General features: G+C 34.5%; 2 protein-coding genes and 1 pseudogene across 2 annotated transcripts; 2 read left to right on the top strand and 1 right to left on the bottom strand.

Annotated features, from left to right (window-relative positions):
- The first annotated feature begins 3,448 nt into the window (after positions 1-3,448).
- On the top strand, positions 3,449-5,880 carry LOC140967670 (uncharacterized). The gene is made up of 5 exons (XM_073428367.1): positions 3,449-3,638; positions 3,728-3,797; positions 3,883-4,194; positions 5,175-5,515; positions 5,595-5,880. The coding sequence occupies exons 1-5, from the start codon at positions 3,561-3,563 to the stop codon at positions 5,811-5,813; spliced, it is 1,020 nt and encodes a 339-aa protein (XP_073284468.1). The 5' UTR covers positions 3,449-3,560; the 3' UTR covers positions 5,814-5,880.
- Positions 5,881-13,670: 7,790 nt separating this feature from the next.
- Positions 13,671-19,914, top strand: LOC140957051 (uncharacterized; annotated as a pseudogene).
- On the bottom strand, positions 19,904-24,069 carry LOC140967662 (protein DETOXIFICATION 33-like). The gene is made up of 9 exons (XM_073428357.1): positions 23,589-24,069; positions 22,770-22,965; positions 22,344-22,689; positions 22,152-22,238; positions 21,967-22,023; positions 21,622-21,860; positions 20,887-21,005; positions 20,647-20,733; positions 19,904-20,559 (listed from the first exon to the last, which is right to left on the bottom strand). The coding sequence occupies exons 1-9, from the start codon at positions 23,841-23,843 to the stop codon at positions 20,503-20,505; spliced, it is 1,443 nt and encodes a 480-aa protein (XP_073284458.1). The 5' UTR covers positions 23,844-24,069; the 3' UTR covers positions 19,904-20,502.
- Positions 24,070-25,259: the final 1,190 nt, after the last annotated feature.

Below are 25,259 nucleotides of genomic sequence, written 5' to 3'. Positions count from 1 at the left end.
CAAGACAAGACTAGTTGCCCAAGGATTTAGGCAATAATAAGGAATCAATTATGATGAAACATATGCACAAGTGGCTAGACTGGAAGCCATCGTCATACTGTCTCAAATTTGTTCAACAGTGCATCTTAAAATCAATAGCAAAAGTAAATGCAATAAAATAAAGATCCACAAATTTGTTTATGGATGTTCGGAGAACAATAACTCCTACGTCACCCTTTCTTCTACCTAAGAAGGTATCACTAAAAAGCTTTGATTTATACAACTCTTGTACAAATTTATTTCAACTTAGGACTTATCTCTTACCTAATTGAAACTCCTAGAACACTCGATTGTAGGTCTTAACGTATCTTATGTCAAGACTACAAACACATTTTTAATATCTTTGTGTGAATACTCACTCATCTAAACTTTGAAGCTCAACTCTCATGTATATGTGTGAGGATTTAATCCCTTACAGTGTATGTATATCTCAAATGTATCTTCACACTTGGGATTTCTCTCATTCTAGCAAATTCTTCTTGTAGGCTATCTATGCTTTGAATCCTCTTCCAAAGCTTTTATTTGATCTTCAAGTTATTGTATTTATAATTTCCAACAAAGATATGAACGTTTGAAACTAGAATATGATCGTTGAGAAAGTTTTTATATTGTTTCTGATATTGAAACGATCATATTCGCGTTGCTGGCTATTTGCCCATAGCTGAATATTGCAGTGCTGAATTCAGTCTTGTGTTTTTGAGCTTTACTAGATTCCTCAGCTACTGGTTGTCTACCGGTTACACTAACTTCTGGTTTTGAGTAGTCATCTGTACTAGTCTGGGTTCTGCTGCATTTCTAGGTCTGCTGCTTTTCAGCACTCACAATTTCAGCACTCATGATTTCAGTAGTCATGTTTCTTGCTTATAACTCTTTATTCGTTGCGTTTTAAGCAAAGTGATAAACATGAAAATTGTGCAAGAGAGTTATTGTCGAAACACTCAACTGCACCAGAGATTTTGCTCTACTAAATTTGGTTGCAGAGCTGGTAACTTCAATGCAAATTTTCATCATCTTAGACTCTGACTCAGACCTCGACTTTTGAATATGATTTGTAGCATTTTGAGTTGGATGTTTCACTACTTTTGCGGCTGGTCATTTGAATCAACGATATATGAGATATTATTAAAATACTCCAGCTCGCCAAAAACTAAGTTGCGTTGATTTTGGATTTCAACATCCAAAACTTCCAACTTGAACAAACAACTACACATTTAAAGTAAATATGTTATAAATATAATAACAAGTTTTGTAATTATCAAAATCAAGATTATTAGCATTTAAAACCAAACATGCATCATATTTTCAATTATAATTTTCAAAATTAAAATTATAATCTCTATAAAAATATTCAAATATATATTATTATGTAAATAAATCTCTATAAATATCTTTCATCATCTCCAACAAAATATATGATAATTTTCATTTTTTTTCATATCTTAATAATTTTTGTACTTTATGTTGCAATGGATTATGCATCGGAATCCAAAGTACATGAGATAAATGCAACTCAGTGAATTGCTGAGTGATAATATATAATCGTAATTTCAATTTTATAAACAATATGGATTATACTGAAATATGGAGTAAATTAAACCAAAGGATTCAGGCAGCCAAGTGATTCCAGAAGTGGTAAATCAGTACATGTTTAGCACGCACAATAAAGCAGAACCTGAAAACAAATATAGACTTAAAAACAAAATTTAGATTTTGTAATAGATATCTAAGTACGACAGAAACTATAAAATTTACTCAACAATACAAAATAACATGTAAACCAAACCGAGACATGTAACAAGTTACATTTTCTTTAAAACATATTTGTCCCCTCCACGATGCTTGAGGATAAACAAACAAACGATTTTTTTATGTTGGGTACAATAATTATCCCTGGTGGGTAGATCAACCGAAACGTGGTGCTTGAGTTATTGTACGACTTAAAAGATTTGAGTTGCACCATTAACACCAACTTTAACTTCAGGTAGAACGACAAATGCTCAGTCATACAATTGGTATCAAAGTCAATATTAGATGTTCGATTTTCATTGATTGCAAGAAGTGCAATTCTCGGGAGGAAGATTCTTGAATGCAATAATTATACCTGCTGGACAGAACAATCGAAACGTGGAGTTTGAGTTATATGATTTCAAAGATCTGAGTCGTACTGTTACCACTAACTATAGCTTTTAGTAAAGTGTGAAAAGCTTGATCTTACAATTTTTCAAGATACAACTGTTGAACCGATTAATTGTATATCAAGCACTCGTATACCACTCTGACAGACTAAACTTGTACTTGAACTCATCACATCTGAAAGAAGAGGCTGAGAAACTAGAGAGAAAATCTGATAGGTAAGATTGTTGTGATTGATATTCAAGTCTTCTCTTCCCTTCTTGTAATTATTTAAAAAAAATAATGCGACAAAAAAGAAAATGGACGAATCAAACATGTGAAAAGAACTAAAATTGAAAAATTAATATGTTTTACTTTCAAAACAAACGAGATAAACTACGGTAGAGGATCCATTCCCGTGATTGGAATGAGGAGAGAGAGACTATCTTATATTGGCAAAGTATGATCACTCCAAGGGTCTTAAATTGGTAACATAAAATGACACACATATAAAGAGGCACCGTTAATCTACACTAATTTTCACACACATGTCAAGGAAGAATCCTTATAGAACATCAGAACTCGTATGAAAAGTCCTTCTTCTAGACAATTTAAAATTTTGTGACTGAAGCTAACTGTTGCAACATATTTTAAGGCAGTTGTCTAAACTTTTCAAAATAAATTTTTTGAAAAACGTGGTAACTAAAGGTGACCAATTTTGGCTTGCGTCGATCCACATTCGATGTGCTTAGGTTGCACTTGCACACGTTCAAACCGGGTCCTAAATGGGAGTCAGATCAAATATAGTGTGAAAAATAAAGATGAATTCAAGACTTCTTTTCAAAGGTAATTCTTAATTCCAAATTTCTGAAATTCAGTTTTCTGTCCTATCTTTTATTTTTAATTTTTAAAAATTTATACTCAAATTTCAAGGATATCCCGAAATTCCAAAATTAAAAAAATGACAATTTTACATTATTTCAAATATATTATTGTATGTTAGATTACAAAAGATTTATAAATAATTTCAGATAGTCTTAAAATATGATCATGCCATTCAAAGTCGTGTCTTCGAACTAATTTTCACAAAATTTATTATATTTTCATAAATTAATTTATCAAAATAAAAATTAATACCTTATTAGTAGTTTCAAATTAAAAGCCAATAAATTTATATTTAATCTGAAATCAAAATCTTTAAGCTTAAAAGGAAGTCTCAAGACCTAATTCTAGCATTTCTCTATCTCAACTCAATAAAATAAAATAAAATAAGCTAGAGAAGATGAGAAACGACTTCATTTTGCTAAACATAGAGAAGCGAATTAAGGGTTTAAGGATAACACAGTCACAGACAGGACGGTGTAATACAGTAAAAGTAAAACCCTACTGAAATTTTTCTCAAACGCGAAATGGAGTTGCAATCTGCCTGTGTTTTCCTTCAAAATTATCCTCCACGCACACGTTTTCTGCTTCCTCGTCTTCAATCTGTAAGCTCTCTCCTTAAATTTTTCAATATTGTCTCCTGTTTAGCACTGTCTGAAATTGTGAATTATTCTGTGGAAAATCTGTTTATCAGGTCAAAAGACAGTTAAGAGAGCACACTTCCGTTAAAAAATGGATGCCGGGATTGAAAATTGAGCTAAAATGTACGTTTTCTCGCTTTATCTTCCTATTTTGGTTTATCACTGGGATTTCTCAGTTATTTCCTTTTTTTTACCCGATCTTTTGCAGATCTTTCGGCATCTTTAAGGAGTGGAGTGGTTGTGTGTGTTGCAAAAAATGGTTCATTGAGGAATTCAGGTTTTCGAGTGAGTGAAATTAAAGGTTCGGAACCATTTCGTGGAAAACCAGGCTCTGTTTCTTTCGGTGGATTGAGTGACCAATCGGCTGAGGAAAGCAAATTGGTGTCAGTGCCTTTTGATGAGAATCCTGGTTCCTTTCTGTGGATTTTGGCACCCGTAGCGTTAATTTCCTCCTTGATTGTTCCACTGTTCTTTATCACTGGCGCTATCGAGGATCTCTTTAAAAATGAGGTTCTTGCAGGTATTCTGGAGCTTTCTTCATGAGTTCTAATGTTTTGAGATTGAATTCGGTGTTTTGACCTCTGTTTCTCAATTTTTCATCCCAGTCTCTGCTGGCCGTTTTTGTCGATTAAATAACTGGTTTTGAAAGTTGTATGCTATGATTTCATTGTGCATATTGATTTCCATATGTTGTTCACGTATAGATCTTAACCTCAGTCCTTGATCTTGAAAGCACTAGAAACTCAATAACTACTTCAAATCTTTATTTTTTGTTGATTGGGATCTCTCTAATTTTTTGTGCCTTGCTGGAATTTGATAAATTTATGCAACTACTGGCTTAGCCTTCCAGTATTCGTGTAAACTTGGTGTCATGAGTGTAATTTGTTGATTGTTTTTTAAATAATAGCACATTTGAACAAATATTCGGACCTTATCTAGGACTGAGAAATCGACTTTTTACCAAAAGCATTATTAGTGGTAGCAGTACGACTTAAATACTTTAAGCCATAGAACAATTTAAATATCATGTTTCAATTGCTCTTCCACTAGGCTTGTTCTTTTACCAAAAGCTACAGTTGACATCAACCCTATCCCACGTGTTGATTGCTCTCATGAGAGAGACAATAATTACTCCCTAACATCTTATACTTCATAGGACGCGAAACTGAAGAATGATAAATAGCAGGAGGAAGTTTTAAGAGTAGAGAAAAAATTAAAGTTGCTATGGTTGAAGTTCGTTCTTTGAGGTTGAGGTCTGTACTTCCTCTATGCTCATGCATCTGGAGTTTTTTAAATTGAAATATATAACATGATAAAAACGGGCCATAGCATGGTGATGCTTCCATGATTTGCAAAAGGGTTACCTGCTTCCATTAGTTTTTCTATTTCAAATTTCAACCTTTCTTCATATCTTGTGTTGGTTCTTATTCACATTTTTTTCAGATAATTTTCTTCATTGTCTACCGGACAAGCATTTAGTTTTTCTTGATCTTGATGCAGAAATTGTTTCTTCATTTTCTACTGAGGTCATATTTTATGCCGGACTTGCCATATTTCTACTTGTTACTGAGCACGTTCAAAGGCCATATCTGCAGTTTACCTCAAAGAGATGGGGTCTAATCACTGGCCTACGAGGATATTTGTCCTCTGCATTTTTTACCATGGGATTTAAAGTTTTTGCTCCGCTCCTTGCCGTTTATGTCACCTGGCCAATTCTTGGTTTACCTGCATTGATTTCTGTTGCTCCTTTCTTATTTGGCTGTTTGGCTCAATTTGCTTTTGAGAGACGTCTTGACCGGGATGGATCTTCTTGTTGGCCTGTTTTGCCAATTATCTTCGAGGTTAGAAATCGTTAAATTAACTTTTACCCCCTGTTAAAAGGGAACATATTTTTTTATAAGATTGGCACTTTCCCCGCAGATATATAGGATATACCAATTGGCGAGGGCTGTGGGATTTATTGAGAAATTAATGTTTGCAATGAGTGGTGCAGCTGTAACCCCTGCGGCAGCAGATCGGATGGGGGCATTTGTTTCTTTGGCACTGACATTCCGTATCCTAGGTGTTGCATGCCTATGGTCGTTACTAACATTTCTTCTTAGGCTCTTTCCATCCAGACCAGTCGCGGAGAACTATTAATGTAAATAGAGGATTCCAGTACAATTGCTTGCCTTATATTCATGCATTATTGTTTTTCGTTTGCTCAGTGTTAAAAGTGTTTTCTTTATAAGTTCCTTGAAATCCTGGTCCATTTTCTGACACAACTGGCGCATTGAGAATTAGTGGGAAAAGAAAGAATATTGACGTTCACTCTTAATTGTTCTATATCTTCCAACCATCATACGGTGATTTTGTTGAGAAATCGGTTTTCTCGTATCTAAAACATAGTGAAATTTTTAAGATTTTATTTTGACGTTCAAATAATGTATTTAGATGCTCGTATGGTTTAAACAAATAAAACATTCATAGGGTGTTAATGAATATATTTTTAGTGAATTAATCACTTGATACCAATTATTCCGGGATTTGTATAAATAGCTATCATAGTATTCACTACGAACGATCTTCTTGAAATTTTCTTTCTCCAATCAAGTCCATGATCGGAATATTTGTTACTCCTATAAATTACACTAAAAAAATTTAGAGGAATTTTTATTGTTTGAGATAAAAAGTTGACGATTCAAACCCTATAATTGTTGAGGGTGGCCGAAAATTTTTGAGAGAATGAGAGGGGAATTATCGAAAATTGCATGCAACAGAGGCTAGGGTTTGAGGTCTCCTCACCAAATATTGAATCCTTAACTTAGTTTCCTTAATTATAGGTTCAGGGTTCCTTAAATAAACATTAATAGACTTAATTAATTGAGTAAGTCTCTTGTGAGACGATCTCACGAATCTTTATTTGTGAGACGGATCAACCCTACCGATATTCACAATAAAAAGTAATACTCTTAGCATAAAAAGTAATATTTTTTTATTGATAACCCAAATAAAGGACCCGTCTCACAAAATACGACCCGTGAGACCGTCTCACACAAGTTTTTGCCAAATTAATTTGATTAGTCCAACTAGTTTAATTAATTAATATATTAAAGTCCGTTAAGAACTTTAATTATCTAGCATGTTGGATTTGTACTCCTAAAAGCCAATTATACATGCTTCCCATTACATTTAATTTAATTTTTTATAAACTCAACTTTTGAGTTTAATATTTTAACTCTCAATTTTCATAAATTCAACTCTTTGAATTTATTTTCTCCAAATTTTAATTATCATAAATCCTACTCCTTGAATTTATTATCTCATAATTTTATATAAATTCAACTCCTTGAATTTATTATCTTAACGGGAAAAAAATATATAGTGCTTGCGTGACTCTCAATGGTTTAGAGATACAGCTAGCCGTGGGTTCACAACTCTTTGTGATTTAGGACATTGTCTTTAATTCGGGCTTACCCTTATTTACCCCATTCTATATACCAACATTTGATCATGAGAATGTCAGAAATCATTTCTGATTAAACTCATCTAATCATAGTAAAAGCGTCAAGTAGCATCGTCTCATGATTATCTAGGTATCATTGATAGTGCCTACAAGAACCAATCGGTTATGATTAATGTACAGTACGGTCCCTTCATATCATATATCCTTATAAAATCTGCAACCATTGGCTCATCGAGGGTTGCATATTAGATTCGATAGTTATGTGATACATTTATGAAATATTCATAGTGTCATCGCACGTACAACTAGAGAACTCTTGCCCCTATTGTACATCTTACACTCGGGCTAGATATTTCATGCACTACTATTTCATGAGATCACATAGACTATCCACACCAGTAGGTGAGCGGTGAATTGCCGACTATAATGCACTGGCTCCTACACATGTCACAATTGCACCCAACCTCGCCACATTGCGACCCTCATGGAGTCGGTAAACGAGTCAAAGCACAATCCTAGTATGTAGAGCCTCAGTATTGACCCGGGTTGTAAGGACCAATGATGTACAATCACAACCACAGACTTTTCCTCTCGATGACTCATAATTAATTGGAAAGTCCGATGGAGGGTTGTTCTTTACAATCATCATATGATTGCCGATTTGCATGATTGGACATCTCTATGCTCTCACCACGAAACACGGTACACAACATCACAGATGCTAGTCTCAAGCTCAAGCGGCCTTTATCCTTGTTTTTAGGCAGCTGAATCGACTAGGAACAAATTTAAAATATACAGTATTTACAAATGAGTTTCAAGATCGAATTACGATTCATTTGTATTAAAGTATAATCAATATCATTATCTATGTTGATTGCATGAGTATACAGATAAATTAAAATGAAACCATGATATTTAAATTATATTAAAAGAAAGACTATTAATTACAACTGAGTCAATAAATTTCTTAGCCAACTGTTGGCTTACACAACATCTATTTTAATAATCTCTCACTTGTCCTAGAGCCAACTACCCATAAATTTTAATCTCATTGTTTCGCGATGCTATTCAAACAATGGTCCCGACAAGGGCTTTGTAAGTGGATTAGCCACGTTATCTGTAGATGCAACTCTCTCAACTGAAATATCTTCTCTTTCCACAATCTCCTGGATGATGTGGAATTTTCTCAGTAGATGTTTGGATCGCTGATGATACATTGGTGCATTTTCCTGTGCAATGGCACCAGTGATGTCGCAGCACACCGGGACTGGATCAACTTCATTAGGAATAAGTCCCAACTTTTGTACGAAATTCCTCATCCAAACTGCCTCTTTTGTTGCAGTAAATGCAGCAATATATTCAGCTTCAGTGGTGGAATAAACAACGGTGTCTTGCTTTGAATTCTTCCAAGAGACAGCCACACCATTGAGCTTGAATACAAAACCAGAGGTCGATTTTGAATTATTTGCGTCACTTTGGAAGCTACAATCAATGTAGCTTTCCAAGTTTAATTCTCCACCACCATAGATCATGAACAAGTTCTTAGTCCTCTTTGGTATTTAAGAATATCTTTCACAGCCTTCCAATGCATTGGACCAGGGTTCGCTTGATATCTGCTTGTAACACTCATAGCGTAAGTAACATCAGGGCGCGTTGATATCATGTCATACATGATACTACCAATGGCTGATGCATATGGAACACATGTCATAATCTCTATCATTCGTCAGTTTTGGGGCACATTGCTTTAGATAGAGCAACATCATGACACGTTGGTAAGTATCCTCTCTTGGACTCATCCATAAAGAATCTTTTTAGAATGGTATTGATATAAGTCGTTTGGTTAGCCCCAACATCCTCTTTGATCTTTCCCTATAGATTTATATTCTCAATACATTGGATGTTTCACCCATGTATTTCATGGAGAATTTAATTGCTAAATCATACTTTAGTTGATTGGAATAATCATACATCATTTCCAATTAGTAGAATATCATCAACATAAAGCACTAAGAATGTCATTACACTCCCACTAACTTTCTTGTATACACATAGTTCCTCAGGATTCTAAGCAAAACCAAATTTCTTGATAGTGTTTTCAAATCTAAGGATCCAACTTCTTGACGTCTGCTTGAGATCATATATTGATATCTGAAGTCTGCATATCTTATGCTCACTTCCTACTAATGTGTATCCTCCAAGTTTTGACATATAAATATCTTCTTTAATTTCTCTATTGAGGAATTTTGTCTTTATATCCATTTACCATATTTCATTATCATATCATGCTGCTATGGCTAGTAATATTCTAATGGACTTAAACATAGCAACTGGTGAGAAAGTTTCCTTATAGTCAATTCCTTGCCTTTGAGTATAAAATTTTACAAACAGTCTTGCCTCGAGGGTCAATACCTTTCCATCCGTCCCAAGCTTTCTTTGTAGATCTATTTGCATCATATGAGAACGATTCCCTCAGTTAGATTCACTAATGTCTTGAAACGTCCACTACTTTTAACTCTAAAATCCTACTCAAATTTTTTTTTGAAACATAAAATTCGAAATTCATATTTAAAATAACTTAACATTTGAAATCTTAAATGCATAAAATTCCTAAATCGTCAATTAACAAAAACATATGTCAACCATTAACATGATCAACCCTAACTTCAAAATAAAGCATGAAAATCTCTAATTAAATCATTAGCAAAATATTTAAAACTTTAACTATCAAACTAATGAGGAAAATAATGTTCCTCGGAAGTGTACTGTCGGACTCGATCCACTCAAGCGTCAGTGCCTCCCTCAATCTCATCCTCACTTGCAACATTCAAACCTAGTGAGTCTAATGACTCATCACGTTTTAAACATGAGTAACAACTAATACATATACAAGCACATACATTAAAATCATACTTTTATTCAAAATAAGCTAGCATCAATTTGTAAGCATAATTTAATCATAAATCGTCAAATCATAAAGATTTTCATCATTTATTTTTTTGGGTGAAGTTTGATCATTGAAAATGACTAACTGTATCTTCTCGTCGACTGATCAGTCTTAGCTCACCATTGTGCATGGGGACGGGCACTAGGCACTAGGGGTGTCAAAATGTGACACGACCCGTCAACCCGACACGACCTAACACGAAAAAATCAAGTTCGGGTTGAGGTTTTTCGGGTTCAGGTCGGGTTCGGGTTGGGTGGGTTCGGTTTAGTGCTAGGTTAGAGAGGTTTCGGGTTGGGTCGGGTTGGGTCACGTGTTGGCCCGAAAACTTTTTTTTTGAAAATATTACATATATTTTTATATATTGTATGTTTGAACAAAAAATTTATTGTATATTTATATGATAAATTTTTATCATTTATTATTTATTTGTATTTTTTTACCATTTATTTATTTGATTTAGTAAATATACTTTTAATTTTCTACAATTAAACTTTCAAATTTAAATCGAAAATTTTGTTATTATGCGTTTAAATTAAAATATTACTATTATTTTTTGTTTTTTCGAATTTTTTCATTAATTTTTTTAAAAAAATAAAAAAAATTCGGGTTAGGCGGGTTAGACGAGTTGAGTCGGGTTAGACGGGTTCGTGTTCGGGTTGGGGGTTTTCGGGTTTCTTCGGGTTCGGTTTGGGTTCGGGTTGGGAAAAAAATAAAAAAATTTTGCGGGTTGACCCGAAACCCGACCCACCGGACCCGATTGACACCCCTACTAGGCACCGACGTAAAATAAAAATATTGAGGCTCTCTCTTGGGCCTTCTTCCTTAAACAGGCTCCCTCTGGGGCCTTCTCCCTCACGATATTCTCAAAAATCATATATCATATCTTTTATGTCACATTCAATTCACATCCTTCAAAATATTTTTGCTTTTCTTTTTAATCAGAAAATATTGTATCCTTTCCACATTTGAAAAATAGCATTTTAACAGAAAAATTGCACAGCTTTATCGTAAATCATAAAATCACATATTTTCATCGTAAACATTTTAAAATATCATTTAGTATGCGTAATAATTCTTCAAGACACTACCAGACCTTTTGTACTGCCCGGGATGCAAAATGATCATTTTACCCTTGGACTCAAAAATTCCCGATTTTGTTTTTTTCTTACTTTTATTGACTTGAGCCTATCCTAAATCATCGCATAAGCTTAAATTTGTCCTCTAATATTTTTCTTAGACGTAAACCCGAGTCTTTCGATTTAATAACTTAATGATTAAACCATGAAGCGTTTTTAACCCGAATAAATTCAAAACTTAATATTTTCTTCCTAAATTTTAAACATAAACTTTTCATCCCTAAACTTAACATGACACCTTAAAATACACCCATAAAAATTTTTAGACGTAAAATTAAGCTCCTAAACTAATTTTTCAATTCGTTTTAAAACTTAACCGAACGCCCCGGTTTTAACCCGAATCGACTCAAAACTTAACCAAACTTGAACCATAGCTTATTAACACCTAACCATACCTTATGCAACCACCCAAATCAAATCATTTAAGACCCTCAGAATAGCTTATAATGCCTACTGAATTTTCTGCACAATTGATCAAACGCTGGCTCAAGCCAACTTTCAATCCATCGAGCCTAGCCCTTAACCATCATGTCCAGACCCTATGTACTCATCCTAGTGCCTAGAGTGAACCCTTAGAACTCTACTAGACCAGCCTCTATAGCCCTATAACTTGCAACCTTAAACCCGCACCCCTACAAGCCTTAAGCGACCCAAAGCGACGTGCAACCTTTATCCTCCATTTCCAGTCCTTGCAGAGCCCATCTAGGATCATGACTTGACCCTATTAGGACCCATGAACATGTCCCCACAGCAGCTAACAGCCTGCTTCTTCCTAGGACCAAAAACGCAAACCCTATTTCCTAAAAACCCAATTTTCGTTCTACTCTTGCATCCATATTGTCCAACCCTTAAACATGCATCTATGGACCTTAAACATGTTAAAAATCGTCCCTTCCCATAGCTTTATCATGGCAGTCCCTTTGTGCATCATAAGCACGAGTTTCAATGCATGAAAATCAAAGTTTTAAGATGTACAAGCCATAAAAACGAAAATTAAAGGAGGGTTTCATATTTTTCATGCAAACATGATTAAACACACATAATATTATTTGAATGGTGCAAAAAAAAAAGTTTTAGAAACGTACATTTGCGTTTAAAATGCTCGAAATACGAATACCGAAGCGGTGGAAGTCGGTGACGAACGGAGGACGATTTCTATTTTTTTCTACCCTTTTTGCTTGTCAAAACCCCTCCAAAAACCCACCTTGGGATACAAGGGATTCGGGTGACCGATGTTGGAAAGAAGAATGATAACTAAATTCGAAGATGGCTAGACAGTTGAAGGTTCTTGAGAAGAATTACCCGACGCATGACCTCGAGATTGCAGCAGTATTTTTTGCATTGAAGATTTGGATACATTACTTATATGGAGAAAAGTGCAAGATTTTCACTGATCATAAGAGCTTGAAATACTTCTTCACCCAAAAAGAGTTGAATATGAGACAACGAAGATGGCTAGAGTTGATAAAAGACTACGATTGCGATATTAGCTATCATTTGAGCAAAGCTAATGTAATTGCGGGTGCATTGAGTAGAAAGACAACATGTATTACTCAATTATCACTTCATAGACCATTGCAGTTCGAGATTCAGCGATTCGAGCTTGTAGTATATGATAGGGGCAAGGCCCCTAATCTTATTACTATGACATTTCAGTTGACTTTGAGGGATAAAATACGTGAAGGTCAGTCTTATGATGAGCAGTTACAAAAATAGAAAATGAGAGATGAGTCTAAAGGTTGGAAGCTGTATTCCGAGGAAGATGACATAGCTCGATATCAAAATCGACTTTAGGTTCTTAGTGGCGATTCATTGAGAGAGGTTGTTATGAAGGAAGCTTACAATACCCCGTACTCCATTCATCCTGTAAGTACGAAGATGTATAAGGATTTGCAGTTACTTTATTGATGGCCGGTTAAGCTGGGAAGCTTAAGCCCCTTCATATTCCCGAGTGTTTGACATGCCAGAAAGTTAAGACAGAGCATCAGAGGCCAGCTGGGAAGCTTAAGCCCCTTCATATTCCCGAGTGAAAATGGAAAAACATCACCATGTATTTTGTAGTGGAATTGCCAAGGACTATCAAGGGATTCAATGCCATTTGGGTGATAGTTGACCATTTTACAAAATCAGTGCACTTTCTACCTATTAAGATGACATTCAACATGACTCGGTATGCAGAGCTGTATATCCGAGAGATAGCTCAACTTCATGGGATTCCAGTATCTATTGTTTCTGACTGGGATACGAGGTTCACATCTTCTTTCTAGAAGATTCTGCATGCAGCAATGGGGACGAAGTTGTTGTTCAGTACAACGTTTCATCCTCATACCGATGGTCAATCCGAACGGATGATTTAAATTTTGGAGGATCTACTCCGAGCTTGTATGATAAATTTTCAAGGAAGTTCGGAACCGAAGTTACCTCTAGTGGAGTTAACCTATAACAATAGCTACCAATCATCTATAAGAATGACTCTTTATGAGGAACTTTATGGAAGGAAGTGTAGATCACCTATACTTTGGGACGGGGTTGGTGAAAGAGAAGAATTTGGTTTGGACTTTATCAATCAAATAGCAGAGCTAGTAGTCAAAATTCGAGATAGGATGAAAACTGTACATAGCCGACAAAAGAGCTACTCCGATAAACGACGAAGAGAACTAGAGTTTGCAATAGGTGACAACGTATTTGTGAAAGTAGCACCTATGAAGGGTGTCATGAGATTTGGCAAGAAAGATAAACTCGGTCCGAGGTTCATAGGACCGTTTAAGATTTAACTTATAGGGTGGAGTTGCCACCAACGCTAGCTGGAGTACATAATGTGTTCCATATCTCGATGCTGCAAAAGTACATGTCGAATCCTTCACATGTACTGAATTATGAACCTCTGCAGTTGACTCCAAATATGTCTTACGAGGAAAGACCTATAAAAATTCTGGATAGGCAAGAAAAAAGCTCCGAAACAAAGTTATTCAAATGGTCAAAGTCAAGTGGCTAAATCATTCGAAGGAGGAAGCTACTCGGGAAACTGAGAGGGACATGAAGAGTCGCTACCCGGAGTTATTCGGTAAGTTTTAATTTCGAGGACAAAATTTCATTTAAGGGAGAGAGGAATTGTAAGGTCCAAAATACGATAACGTAACCCAACTGCATGCAAATATAGGAAAATTGAAAAATGACTAATTAAATTTTTTTAATGGCATGAAGTAAATGTGGTAGGCATGTTTACATGTTTAAAATGTGGTTTTTAATATAATGCATAAAATTGTGTTTTAAAAGTTATTCAAGACGCGATCGAGGAACGGAAACCATATACCATATAAAGGAAAATATTTTTGTTAAATGATTATTTTTAATTATTTAATATATGTCATATTTTAAATTGTATTTTCGAAAATGGTGGTTTTTGAGATGTTTTTTACGCGTCGAGTCGTATTTTAACCGACAATCGATTTTTGAAGAAAATAGGGATTATATCAAACAAGCTTTTATACCTTGCACTTTTACACCCAAACTCACACCCCTATAATAGAAACCTAGGGTTTTGTTTCTCTCAAACTCTCGGCCAAAACACACACCACACATTAGCTTGTTCACGTTGGTTTGAAGAAAAACAGAGCAAGTCCCGTCCCTCTCCGTTGACGTTTTTCGCATCTCAAATTGATTTTATTGCGTAAAATATGCAAAGACACGCCTTAATATTCCTTCACTCATCTTTCATACCATATTATATGTGTTAATACATGTGGGCATGAAAACATGATTCACTTTCTTTTATTTTCGTTTTTACGGCTACACATGACCAAAACTTGAGTTTTATGCTTGCAAATTCATAAATGTGTTGCACAAAGGGGGCTACCATGGTAGGGCTATGGGAACGGGATGTTTCTCAACATGTTAAGAGTCCATAGATGCATAGATAAGGGCTGCACATGTAGGGTAGAAGGCTGGAACGAAAATTGGTTTAAAGGGGGCTAGGGTTTTACGGCCTTGGGGTCTAGAAGCGCACGGCTCTTAGCTGCTGTAGGGTCACATCCAGGAAACCTAAGGGGACTGTATGATGGTCCTAGGATGGTTGCATGAGGGCTGGTTCGAAGGCAAAGGGTTGTGGCGTGAGGCTTGGGCCCGCATGGCTAGTAACGATCGAGTTTGGGTACTGTGACTTCAAGCTTGTTAAGTTCTGTCCAGCAGGTTCTCTAGGTGTCAGTCATGGTCCTAGGAAGGGTACATAAGGTCTGGATGGGTCGGCCAAGGGCTAGGGTCGAGACAAGCTAGGGTTCAAACAAGCTAGGGCTTTGCAAAATAAGTTAAAAAAATTCATTAGCTTCCTAGGCTCGATCAAAGGTCTTAAATGGTTGTATTTGAGTTGTATATGGTATGGTTAGGTGTTAATAATCTATGGTTCGAGTTTGGTAAAGTTTGGTTAAGTTTCGAATTGATTCGAGTTAAAACCGAGATGTACGTCTAAGTTGTGAAATGAATTGAGAAATTAGTCGAGGAACATAAGTTTATGTCTAAGAAATATTTATGGGTGTATTTTAATGTGTTATGTTAAGTTTGGGTGGATTTGGGTCGTCGTTTTAAGGTCTAAGGATAAATTTAGAAAGTTAGGGTTTCAGGGGCAAAACAGTCATTTTACACCTGAAAAAGGTTAGACGTCATGACAGTGTCATGAATGCGGAAATGAATGTTAAAATATTTATTTTAAATGTTTATGGACTTTTATGATGAAACATCAATGCTGAAAGACGTGTTGCATGCTTGGTTTAAAAGAATGATATGTATATATATATATATATATACATGAATTTTTATAAGTAATGAAAGGTTGAAGGAGGTGACTTGATTGTGACTAATACGATGATATGATGATTATGATGATGTGATGATATGTAAGGCCAAGGCTCAGTTGACGGGTGAGAGTGTCGCTGATGTCTCCGTCGCCTAGTATCATGGTTATACGTAGATGGATCCATCGAACTACAACTAATACGAAAGTCACAATTAACAATCTGACTTCAATAAAAAGAGAAAACATATATGTATATGAGGAAAAGAAATGTTTATGATGAAAGGAAAAAGGATTTAAAGTTAAGCATGCTCATGAAAAGCTATTTAATTAAAAGTATCTTTCACTGTTGCTTGTGAATGTATATGTATTACTTACTATCATGATTAAGGTTTACTGAGTCAATAGACTCACTAGGTGTGATCAATATAGATGAGTACGATATTGTTGATGATGGATGACTTGATGGTTGAACTAGATGGACTGATGGAGCAGATAACCCGATGACCTTTGCTAGTTTTCCGCATTAATATTACTTTAAAGATTTTATGACGTTTATGACTTTTGATGCTTTTGAGTGGTTTTAACAGATTTAAAATTTTATGCTTTATTTTGAAAAACACTAGTTTTAGGTTTGGTTTGACGGTTTACAATTTCATGTTTTGAATTGTGTTCTTTTGCATTTTTAAATAATAGATTGGTTGGTTTATTTTAATTGGTGCAAAAGTATTTTAAAAATTTATTTATATATATTTATTTTCGGCCGAATGCATAGGAGGGGAAAAAAATTTAGTATATTTTAAAGAAAAACGAGTAGTGGACTTTTCAACATAAGGTTGTGAGAAATAATGTCGGTGATTTAATTTTGGAACTTGTTGATGTTAGTTTGATTTTGAAACATATTAATGATGATAAATATGATTTTGGACTATGCTATGATATTTGTGACAATTGTTTGTATATAAGTTGATAATTATTTGAGATTTGATTTATATACGAGGTTAGTAAACTAGATTTTTTTTAGCGGCGTGCACATTTGTGTTGTCAATAATTTTTTCGCGGCATGCTAGTATGTGATGTCAATAACTTTTTCGCAGCGTTCATATGTGTGTTGTCAACAATGTTTTCGCGGCATACCACTCTTTGCTGTCAATAATGTTTTCACGGTATGTTCACGAAGGAGTATAGAATTTAGGTTGTACGTCCAGGGGAATGAAATTTCCAAAAAAGAGAAGCCTGAGTGTAGGATACACAATAAAATTTAAAAGATATATTCATAATATTAAACCTTTATTTATAGTCTATCTTCAAAAAAAAAAAATTCGAATCACAAGACATATAATTGCAGGTAACACTTTACGGAGATACTTGCATTTAAAAAAAAAATAGTATTTTATCATCATATTAATGGTCAATTGAAGATACTTGCAGTTGAAAAATAAATTATTATATGTAACAATCATTAATGGAAGATACTTGTATTTAATTTGTATAGTTAGTGTAACTCATTCAGTGTTTATTATTTGGAGCCATAATCATTTCAATTCTATTGTTTCTGATGTGCTAAGAAGTTTCCTGGGGCTTATGTATTTGTGGAGTGAGAAGTGAGTGAGTGGGATTTTCAAATTTGATTTGGATTTGTGAATTCCCAAAGTGGCTTGGATCAGAGTGAACAAAGGGCTGTTTTTGTTGATTAAGTCAAGTGCGTGGTTTGCTTGAAATGTGCCTTTATTTGCTGCTAAAACATTTAATGTTGAATCGGTATATGGAAGAGCTCGAGTTGTGGCTCAATGGGCTGATCCCGGAGACAATTCAAGAAGCTATCGGCGCTTTTCCAGTTGACTGCATCTCATAAGAATACAATCCATACCACTTGATCATATCTACTTTTGTTTAATAGCAGATTTTCTTGACGTGGTACATTTTTTGGTCTATAAGATCACCCACAATGAGGGTGTTATAATGTCCATTTAACACCCCTATCCATTGTGAGTAGGTATCAAGAGAGAGAGTGGGGCGTTCAAATTATCTCATTTTTTTTTAATTTTTGCAATTGACGCTTGCTGGCACATTGTGTCTGCACGCGCCTCAAAACGCGTTGGGCAGCCGCCCCACGCGGGTCCCACGCATTTTGGATTAATTTTTTTTATTTTTCTTTTTCACGCGGGCCTCGCGCGTATTTGAAATAAAATTAAATTTTTTTAATTTTTCTTTTTTTCTGAACGGTTGGATTTGTTTTTTTTAACATTTTTTAAATTCTTTTCACGCGAGCCCCAGCTCGTTATTGGTATAGGAAAAAGTTAAAACAAATCATGTTAACATGCATTATTTTGCATAACATGATCGTTGAGGATGAGGGAGGTTACATGACAAATTGGTACAACGATGAAGGTGACGAACCCGCACAACCTATCAATGGCTCAAACCGAGGATTTCATGATTATCTTCGGACAAATTCTGAGCTACATGACACTCAAGTTCATCACCAACTTCGTGCAGACTTAGTTGAGCATATCTGGGGACAATACAACAACAATCCGTGAATTAGTATTTCATATGTTATTTTTAATTTCATCAAAGTGTACTTTATTTCTAAGTTATTGTTTCATTTCAATTTCATAATTATATTGTAACTTTAAGTAAATTGTGCTTACCTCTTGTTCAAATTCTTCTTCCGTCGTGGTATTTCTTTCGAACATCTATTTTATTTAATAAATATATTTAAAAAAACATTAATATTATTTTTTAAAATTAATAAAATTATTTTATTAAAAAGTAAGATTATTTTAAAAATTAGAATAATGATTTAAATAACGTAAAATATATTTAAAACATATTTATTTAATATGAAAAAATTTTAAGATAATTGAGTGGACTGTTGGACTCATAAATAATGAGTTTTAATGTTAAAAGGATGTGAGTAAAAGAGATATGTTGTTATAATGAGTATGTGACAGTTGATCCCACAATTTTTGATGAGTCGGTGAGTGTTATAACACCCACCTATTGCGGATGCTCTAAGAACTAATATCGCCTTCGCCTTTTTTTTCCCTCGTAAATACTCCTTTCCATATCTAATCAAAAGGTTTGTGGAGAGGTCCGACCTGCCAGCCATAGAATTTATCACGTCTAAGCAGCTCCGGGGCAGGGTCAGAATCGGTGAAGGCAATACAGTGGGAGTTCGAACTCCCGACATTTTTAACGAGATGGAGATATTCCAGGCCAGGCCAGCATAAAGCGTACTCCAAGGTGAACTTTGTGTCCTAGTATCCAGTATCATTTTATTGCTGCAGTAAATAAACATGTCCAACGAGCAAAACTTTCGATTGAAGGAAGCCGAGAGCCACAGAGTATCAAGGGCCTCAGCTATTCAAGCGATTCAAATGATACCAAATTGGTTCTACTGGCAATCACCCCTTACAGACGCTATGCCACCAGCTACACAGAATTTAGTAACCGGGACATCATAACGTGCTACACCTAGCACTAAGACCCTGAAAGCCGCTTTTGCAGCTAGAAAGGAAAGCAGGGACAATCGCTACTCGCCAAAGGGTTGTCTTCAGTATTTGGTGCCATCTACGCTTGTGCTTCCCGAGACAATGACCCCTGATTGATGCTCAAAACCTGCATTCAATCCAACTCCAACCCAGAAAACAAGTCAGACCAAGACCCAATGAATCATTGAGCCCCAAAGACGATATGAGCTACACTTTATGCCTGGGTGTAGCAATAGCAACGGCCACCGTTGCTGCAAACCTGGTGGGTTACGGATTGAAGAACCGTTGGAAGGCTTAAAAGACCACACCGGTGGTCCTGTAGCTCTAACCATCGTTAATAGTTCTTGGTTTCAAGTTTCTTTAGCAGGTTCCCCTCGGTATATCAATGCTATGTCCTTGGTAGTTAGTCAAGATAGTGGGAGGCATTAGACGAGAACAAGGAAATTATAGTAGGTTATTTCTTTATTTTTAGAACTCGGATGGCATGCACATTGTTACTTTACTACACTGCCCATTTGTAAAACATAGTGTTGAACGAATTTTACAATGTTTTTCTGTACTTTATATATGACGTTGAACAGTAAAATGCATCATACATTCGCAACAGTCTGGGCAAGATATGGGAATCATCTATAAGACATTAAGATCACAAAGAAGAAGACCTCAGCTCGATTTGCCAAAGACGACATTTTTAACTGAACAGACAAATTTCATTAATTTTTCATACTTCAATAATTTTTTAAAAAAATATAAGCAAAGATCATTGAGATAATAAGTATTTTCATAAGTAGTTGTTTATATAACGTAGTTATATCCTATATTTGATTAAATATTTATGTTGTTTTAAGAAAGCAAGTACACTAATAATATGAAACATTTGTTAAAAAAAAATATGTTTTTTAAAATTATATTAGGTTGCACACAATGATTTACTAGTGTATATGATAAATTGGAAGAACATCAAGGAAAGTCATAAATACGGTAAGAAAGGTAAAATTTTCTTGATCCAAATCAAGATCAATGATTCGCAATGGATCCACCCCATTTCTTAACACGACTTTCTGCTTCATCCGCCTGCAAGAATCAAAATTTGAACTGAGTTGAAAGCTATATACAGTATACATATATATGTATAGATAAGAAGAAAGCTAAAGTTCATACTTCTTTCTCCCAGTTTCTACTTGCAACGATCCCTATCAAGATAGCCGTCTGCAAACAAACTCCTGCAATCAAACCACCCCAGATTCCCTGCAAAACATATAAGAAAATGTCTTATGGGTGAATCAAAACCAGTATCTGAGTTCAAAACCTATGTAAAATGAGCAACTTTTAGAATGGATAACATTGGTATTTCAGAACATAAATCATTAAAAATACCAAGGAAAGTTTGTTGGGTTTTACCATTGCGCCTAAGTGAAGTGGGAAGCCCAAGCCTATGCCAATGGGAAGTCCTATGATGTAATAGCAACCGATGTTGATGTATGCAACAATGGCCTGCCATCCAGCTCCAACCGCGACCCCTAATCAAAATACATTTGAACCTGAGAATCAGTGAGCAACTCAACCAACAGTCAGCCGGCTAGCCACCCCAATAGTGGAGCCATAACTTGTATATAGGTGGCGACACGATCTTCAGTTAGTGTTATGGAATAATATCTTTATGTGTCTGGATTAGAAAATCTACTAGGGGAGGGGAGATCGTCCCCTCTGGCCTCCTCTCCCTTCACATGTCACCCCGTGAGCTTAATACGACATAATTCTGATATAAGCTCTGGTTAAAGAGCTCATGGTCACCATCGGTGACACATATTTCAGTTGTAGTTAAATTTCAGACTGCAGTTGATAGATTCTCTGATACGGTTCACAAACCTATCGAGCTTTAAATCTCAAAGATGTAAATGACATGTATAGGAGAATGCAATTAGATATCATATTTTCAACCGTCATTTTGCTACAGAAACTTATTAAGAATCATTTCAAAAAAAGAAAAAGAAACTCATCACATAGTCAAATAAGTCCAACTTAATTATGTTAAGCAATAAGCCGGATGCATCTTGTCTCAACCAGTAAGCGAGTTTATGAGCTTAAACTTGAACACACATATTTAAAATCTCGAATGTGATGTTGCATCATTACCGGATAAAACAGGCTGAAGGCCGCTTATTAGAACCGTAACTGCAAGCAAAGTTGACAATCTCGTAGTCTCCTCAGCTACTGCGTCACTACTGGTGAAAAGGTATGGGTAATAATCTCGAGTTGCTAAAACGATTGCAGTACAAACTATTGCAATCAACATAGTCATGGCTGAAACCACAACCACAGAAAATTTTGCAGCTTTAGCATTGCCAGCTCCAAGCTCATTTGACACTCTTACACTGGATAAACAAAACGGTTGCGGTTCTTTTAGCAAATACATATATATCTGCATGTGTATGCCAAATCATACGTAATGTATACACAGATGATGGTTTAATATTTTACCTTATTGCAGCGTTAAATCCGATTGCTATCATCGCATTCCATCCTTGAATGTTCATGCTACAAAAAATGTTTTAATTTGAGTGAACCTGAGCAACACAGGTGATCGTATCACAAGGATTGTTTGTTATCCTTAGATCAAACACGAAATGAAAATAATAAATTAAAAAAATAAACTCGGAGAATACCAGATAGAAACCGCATCAACGGGTATCACAGGGTTATCCAGGCGGCCGACTATTACCACTAATATCATCAGATACCAAAACTCCAAGCTGCAATATCGAATCAAATTAAGGAAGGAGAATAAAGAATTCAACAAATATTTTTCCCAACTTTCCAGGGGAAAAAAAATCAGCTACTGATTAGCAATCTCTCACCATAACATTACAGCAGAGGCCAAGGAAAGCTTAACAAAGCCGTACAAATCATGGAATGCCAACCATGAAAATCCTGTCCATGCACCATCACATTTGGTTGCGAAAATGTAAACCAACTGCAAAATACAAATGATCCACCATGATGCATTTAGAGTAATTGCTGCTCCAATTAACCCCCATCCGAGCTTCAAGATCAGAAGCCAGCTGAAGAAAATATGCAGAACCAAAACTAGAGCAGAAATCCAAGCCATTGCCATCAGCTTCCCTTGCGATTGCAAGAATTTCTGTATCGGGAAATTCACGGCATACGCAAATATTTGTGGTATCATCCAGATGGCAAATTTACCTGCAATACAAATATCAAGCTTAAGGAAAAAAAAAAGACTACGTGAGAAGAATCAACAAAAAAGAAGATGAAATAGGGACCTGCAGCTCTAGAAATTTCAGGAGATTCTCCAAAGAGAGTGAGGATTGGGGGAGCAAAGAGGTAGATGGGAAGCAATACAAAAGATGTAGTTATCAAAATCACCCATGATCTTTGCATGTATACGCCCAACATTCCGATCTGCCCCGCACCATATGCTTGCCCACATAATGTTTCCAATGCACTTCCCATTCCCAGCTGCAAATTTTAATCACAAATTGAATACATTTTGATCCAAATGAACTAGAATCTTGGAGCAAGATATAAATAAAAGAGAAATTTCATGTCCAACACTTCAAGGTCTGACTAAAGTGGACAACCCCTTTAAGTGAAAAATCTTCAGTTTTCATTGGTATTTTTTTTAAGAAAAAGATATATTTTAACCTCCCAAAATACACTAACCCACACTTATCCAATCTAATCTAAGTGTATAAATCTGCCACTTCCTTTAACTAAGATTCAACTAGTAGACGACAGGGAACTAACTTGTTTGTGTTTGCTTGATAAATGTATAAATAAGCAAACAAGCTATGTGCCTGTTAGATCTGTGTATTGTATCCTCTTCAACAAGGAACAAAATTTAATGTGAAATTTCTATAAACCCCAATCTCCAATCCATTAATTTTTCAGACAATAGCAACCACAATCACCACATGTACGCACCGAATAAATAGCCCACAAATCATATCACCTTTCAAACAAATATGAGTCTCGCAGGCAAAACACACCACAAAAGGGGTTGGACCATTGATTAAAATACAACTTATTTGACGCAAATCCCAACAAAAAGACTTGGAAATGAAGGTAGAAAAAGATCATACCATGAACCCATAAGCAAGGCCAGCAATCACGGAATTCTCCACAGAAACCGCAGCCAAATCCAGCTCATTCAACTGACCAGAAAAAGTTTGAGTCAATGCACCCAGTGAATACTGAAATATATATGTGATAATCGCAGGCCCCGCGAGTCTCCATAGTCTCTTCGATTCCCCACCAAACTCCTTCGCAAAGCTCTTAACTTTTCCTCCGCCCGGCCGCTTTTCAAGAAGCGTTTCCTCCACGCCACCTCTGCTCATGACTGACGACGCAAAAGCCAAAAGCTACACCTGTATGTATTGTGAATCAAAAAGGGCCAGAAAGAAACAAACAAACTTCACCTAAAAAGCTGGAAAAAAAGAACATTTATTTATTTATGAACTCCGGGCTGATGCAGCTCAGTTGCTTACGGCAAGTAACACAAAAAAAATGAATCCAGTGGTTGAACCAAGAAATAGAAATACGTAGATTTCTTTCTTTTTGCCTAAAAAACCATCAGGAACTAAAAGAACCAACCAGAATTGATGTCGGTAGATGTAATCTAACCATTCATTCTAGACAGCTGTATAAATACGGAGGCTGTTGGAAACAAAATTGATTACTGATAAAGCCACGTGCGGAAAATGAAAAATTCTATCTTTTATTACAGACCACAAGAATAATAATACTCATCACGTTTGCTTTTAAAAGTTTATCTTTATATATTCAAATCTATATATATTATTTTTACTTATACCATCTTCAACCACAAAATCTATTCTGATAAAATTTTACACTAAAATAGTCTGTTTTCTACCCTTAATACAACATCCATCTCCAACCCATTTAATCCAAATCTTACACCAAAAAAATTATTCTCAAAATATTTTTTTTATTTTACATATATTAATTATTATATTTTATTTAATATATTTTTAATTATGAATAATATTTATAATTCAATAAATTAAATTATTCTTTAATTATTAATAATTAACATAAATAAATAAATATTTAAAAAATCAATAATTATTATTCTTTAATTTTTATTATTAAATATCTAATAAATATTTTTAATTATGAATAATATTTATAATTCAATAAATTAAATTATTCTTTAATTATTAATAATTAACATAAATAAATAAATATTTAAAAAATCAATAATTATTATTCTTTAATTTTTATTATTAAATATCTAATAAATATTTTTAATTATGAATAATATTTATAATTCAATAAATTAAATTATTCTTTAATTATTAATAATTAACATAAATAAATAAATATTTAAAAAATCAATAATTATTATTCTTTAATTTTTATTATTAAATATCTAATAAATATTTTTAATTATGAATAATATTTATAATTCAATAAATTAAATTATTCTTTAATTATTAATAATTAACATAAATAAATAAATATTTAAAAAATCAATAATTATTATTCTTTAATTTTTATTATTAAATATCTAATAAATATTTTTAATTATGAATAATATTTATAATTCAATAAATTAAATTATTCTTTAATTATTAATAATTAACATAAATAAATAAATATTCAAAAAATCAATAATTATTATTCTTTAATTTTTATTATTAAATATCTAATTATTATAATAAAATATATATTATACTATTATTTAAATAATATTTATATTTTTAATATAAATATTTGTAATAAAAAAACAA

This window comes from Primulina huaijiensis, chromosome 2 (genome assembly GCF_012295235.1).
Source record: "Primulina huaijiensis isolate GDHJ02 chromosome 2, ASM1229523v2, whole genome shotgun sequence".
NCBI classification, from domain to species: Eukaryota; Viridiplantae; Streptophyta; class Magnoliopsida; order Lamiales; family Gesneriaceae; genus Primulina; species Primulina huaijiensis.
This window is presented reverse-complemented; position numbering and strand designations above follow the sequence as displayed.